The 3327-nt window shown below is 31.9% G+C and overlaps 1 protein-coding gene across 2 annotated transcripts; it reads left to right on the forward strand.

Moving 5' to 3' along the window:
* Positions 1 to 1758: 1758 nt before the first annotated feature.
* LOC107844894 lies at positions 1759 to 3068 on the forward strand. 2 transcript variants are annotated; one of them, XM_047397885.1, is made up of 2 exons: positions 1759 to 2264; positions 2598 to 3068. In XM_047397885.1, exons 1-2 carry the CDS (start codon positions 1973 to 1975, stop codon positions 2720 to 2722), a joined length of 417 nt encoding a protein of 138 aa, XP_047253841.1. In that variant the 5' UTR covers positions 1759 to 1972; the 3' UTR covers positions 2723 to 3068. The 2 variants fall into 2 exon arrangements, with proteins under 2 accessions (XP_047253841.1, XP_016544709.2); XM_016689223.2 differs by having other exon boundaries at positions 1762 to 2264; positions 2568 to 3068.
* Positions 3069 to 3327: the final 259 nt, after the last annotated feature.

The following is a 3327-nucleotide window of genomic DNA, read 5'->3' on the forward strand; positions in this document are numbered from 1 at the left end:
ACATTGTGACTGTTCTAAACAGGCACACTATTTCATGAATAAGTGTGTCAGTTCATTGAATCAAACATGTATCTGAAACATCTGTTCGAAATAGCTTCTGCATGCATGCTTTCGTAATGAAACTGAAATCATATAAATGGAGTATTAAAAACAGAAAATATTTACTACGTTACTGTTGGTATTTTCAAAATTCAAATAAATTTTGTCCAAAAAAATAGATCTCAGCGATCATTTTCCAAACCCAAAGCCGAGCGAGCGACGACAACGGAGCGAGGCATCTCTTATTTCTTGCCTCACTTACATTGTGGAGTAAATGTTCATCATTATAAGCACTCCAAAATTCCTTTCTCCCACCAATGTGGGAAAATTAGTGAATTTTTCAATTTTGGGAGTACACTTTTCAAATTGATGTCTCCTCATTGGTGGAGAATTAGTGAATTTTCCAATTTTGGGAGTATACTTTTCAAATTGATGTCTCCTCTTCTCCACTATTTTTTGTTCATTTTTCATTCACACTTGTATGAACCCAACATAAACTTCAATAAAATGTTAATGGATAATATTTTATCAATAAAACTGTTAACTGCTAGCATGTATCAACATAAAATGATTAAGGAACAACAAAGTAGATGGGTGACTAATACTACTTGTCGTTGCTAAAACATGTCCCGTCTCATCCACTCGTTTCTATTTCAAACTGCAAGGTGGCAATCTTTTTCAAACAGGAATTTTAAAAGTTAAATTCCATTAAAACTCGTTGACCTCAAAACGGATATCAAGTGGCGCTTTTCATAATTCTGACGAAACGAAAAATAGCAAACCAAATTTCCCACAACGCAATTGATTCATAAAATTTCAATCTTTTGGGGGTGAAAGAATCCGAAGCTTCTCATCTATAAAGTCACAGTGCTCGATATGACTATTAATTTCAAAGATATCCACCAATAAAGTAGCCCATTGAGAAAATAACAATCCCAAAGGGAAATAATGCTATTTCATTGCTTAATTCCTTTACTGGGAGTTGATTCCTGGAGCTAAAATTTCCATCTTGGACCAACTTCTGTAGTGAAAAATATGACAAGGTTTGTACTTTTTCATAAGCATATCAAATCACAGAAAGTTTTCTGGTACAAATTTATCAACGAAGATGGCAAAGATTTGATCTCTCCAGTATTGATATTGTACACTTGCTAATAAGTACAAATAGAATAAAATTGTATAAATAATACTAAAATAATGTGAGTTACGCAAACCTCATGTATATAAATTATCATTGCAAAGATAAATTGTAGAGAAAAATTTTATCAAATGAATTTGAAAAGATATCTTTATTTTGTCGGGGAAAAAGTTAAATCAGAGAAAATAAATCCAAACAAATATAGTACCTTTTTAAAAGTTTTGTAAGGAAGTACTTAACTTGTAGGGGGAAAAAAGGGTAAAAGATCTTTAAAAAAAAAGAAAAGAAAAGTTGTTTTCTTTTTATACTAGAAATATTGTACAATCCTGAATGAAACTACTCATCTTCATATTAGTAAATAATTTAAGAATATTATGTATACTATAAATAACAAAAATGAGAAAAAAAAATAAGCGCCTTATTAAAATTGTTTTATGCCACTATTTATTTTGGATTTAAGATTAATTGAAATCCATTATTGGGATAGAGTAATTAAAAATTGGGCCCTGCAACAAAAACAAAACGCTTTCCTTTGACGTGTTCAAGTGTTCAATAAAAAAAGCCTCTATTTATGTGGCACCACGCACATTCCAAAACCAAACCACAAGTAAATAAGTTGGGAAACAACAAACATTTCCCTTGTTCTTTGCTGCTTCTTAGTTCCTAAGCATTTTACATATAGAATCTTGTTTCTAGCAATCATTGAGAGCTTGAGTTGAATATTTTCTTTTTATCTCACTAATAAATCATCACCACTAACAACAACAACAAAAGTTGTGTTTTCTTGAATATCCAATGACAATGATGATTCAACCATTGTTCGCTCTTGTATTTCTTAAAGTGGTCGTGATATTGACCCTCATATTCAAAACCCCTTTGAGAAAACCAATTCTGATGGCATTAGATAGATCAAAGCAAGGGAGGGGACCTGTGATATTTAAGAGCACTGGGGGAACTTTATTCGTTGTTTTAGTCTCAATCTTGTTCAATGTCACTTTATTGCAAAACCGTGCAACAGATTCTGGGACGGTCAATCCAACTGATCAAGTTCTATTTGCTACTCAACTCCTAGAAGCCTCACTCTTGGGTGAGTATTGTCTTCCAACTTTTTACATCTTTCCTTTTGTAAATTTGTTACATTATATTTGGAACTTGGAAGAGCAAATATATACATTGGATATATATAAGTTAATCTCGATAAATATTTAATCATGTTAGCATGTTCTTAGTATAATATTCTCTAAGACTCTTATCGTAAAGAATAAAGAGAATTTCTAATACTTTTAAAATCAATTATTCTATCTATTATTAAATTGAAATGGATTAAAATAGAGACCATGATGATCCATATATGACGTAAAATAACCTCTTCCTTTGTGTACAAATGCAGGGTTTTCATTATTTCTTGCTTTGGTCATAGATAGACTCCACTACTACATAAAAGAGCTCCGTGTGCTAAGGAAGACTCTAGAGGGAGAAAAGAAAACAAACCAGATCCGCGAAGTGGAAAATATAGCATCAAAAAGTCCGAGAAAAAGTTCATAGTATATGGAGCCTACATATCTAAGTTTTACCAACTATATTCTGTCTCTCTTTTATGTTTTCGGTTGCCTTTCCTAGTGCATGACGATGTGGTATTATTTTCTTCAAATATTTCCTTAATGTTAGATTATTGTTTGTATGATTTATTCGTCCAATGAGTACACTGTTGTGCAAATTCTACTTTTCTTATAGAAGTTCTAAGAAATAGACAGAAATGAACCACAATATTTTTAGCTCAAATCAAGTCGCTATTATGTGTTTGAAAATTTTCAAACTATCTGTAAGAAACTTCTACTGTTGTGTAAATTCTCTATATTTGAAGCTCAAATCAAGACGCTGTTGTTTTTCACTCCATTTTTCATAAACAACTAAATAGAGAGCATTCACAATCTCTGCTCATTTTACTACCTACTCCCTGAAGTAGATGATATTGAATAAGCTACCAAGTTGATATTCATGTCCACTAAGGCAAAAGAAGTAAAATTTGAGGGCATCTGAAAAGAAGCAACTCCCTTTTTACAAAAGTAAATCAAAATACGTATTGCTTTTCCAAAGAATTAAAACCGATTGGCAACACATCCATAGATCATGAACCAATGCACCTGCTT

Source organism: Capsicum annuum, chromosome 10, assembly GCF_002878395.1.
Source record: "Capsicum annuum cultivar UCD-10X-F1 chromosome 10, UCD10Xv1.1, whole genome shotgun sequence".
NCBI classification, from domain to species: Eukaryota; Viridiplantae; Streptophyta; class Magnoliopsida; order Solanales; family Solanaceae; genus Capsicum; species Capsicum annuum.

Excerpts from the sequence above, each read along its gene's own strand:
- LOC107844894 (XM_016689223.2), top strand. The coding sequence starts at position 1,973 with ATGACAATGATGATTCAACCATTGTTCGCTCTTGTATTTCTTAAAGTG. Across the intron at positions 2,265-2,567 it reads CCTAGAAGCCTCACTCTTGG|GGTTTTCATTATTTCTTGCT; the intron begins GTGAGTATTGTC and ends GTACAAATGCAG.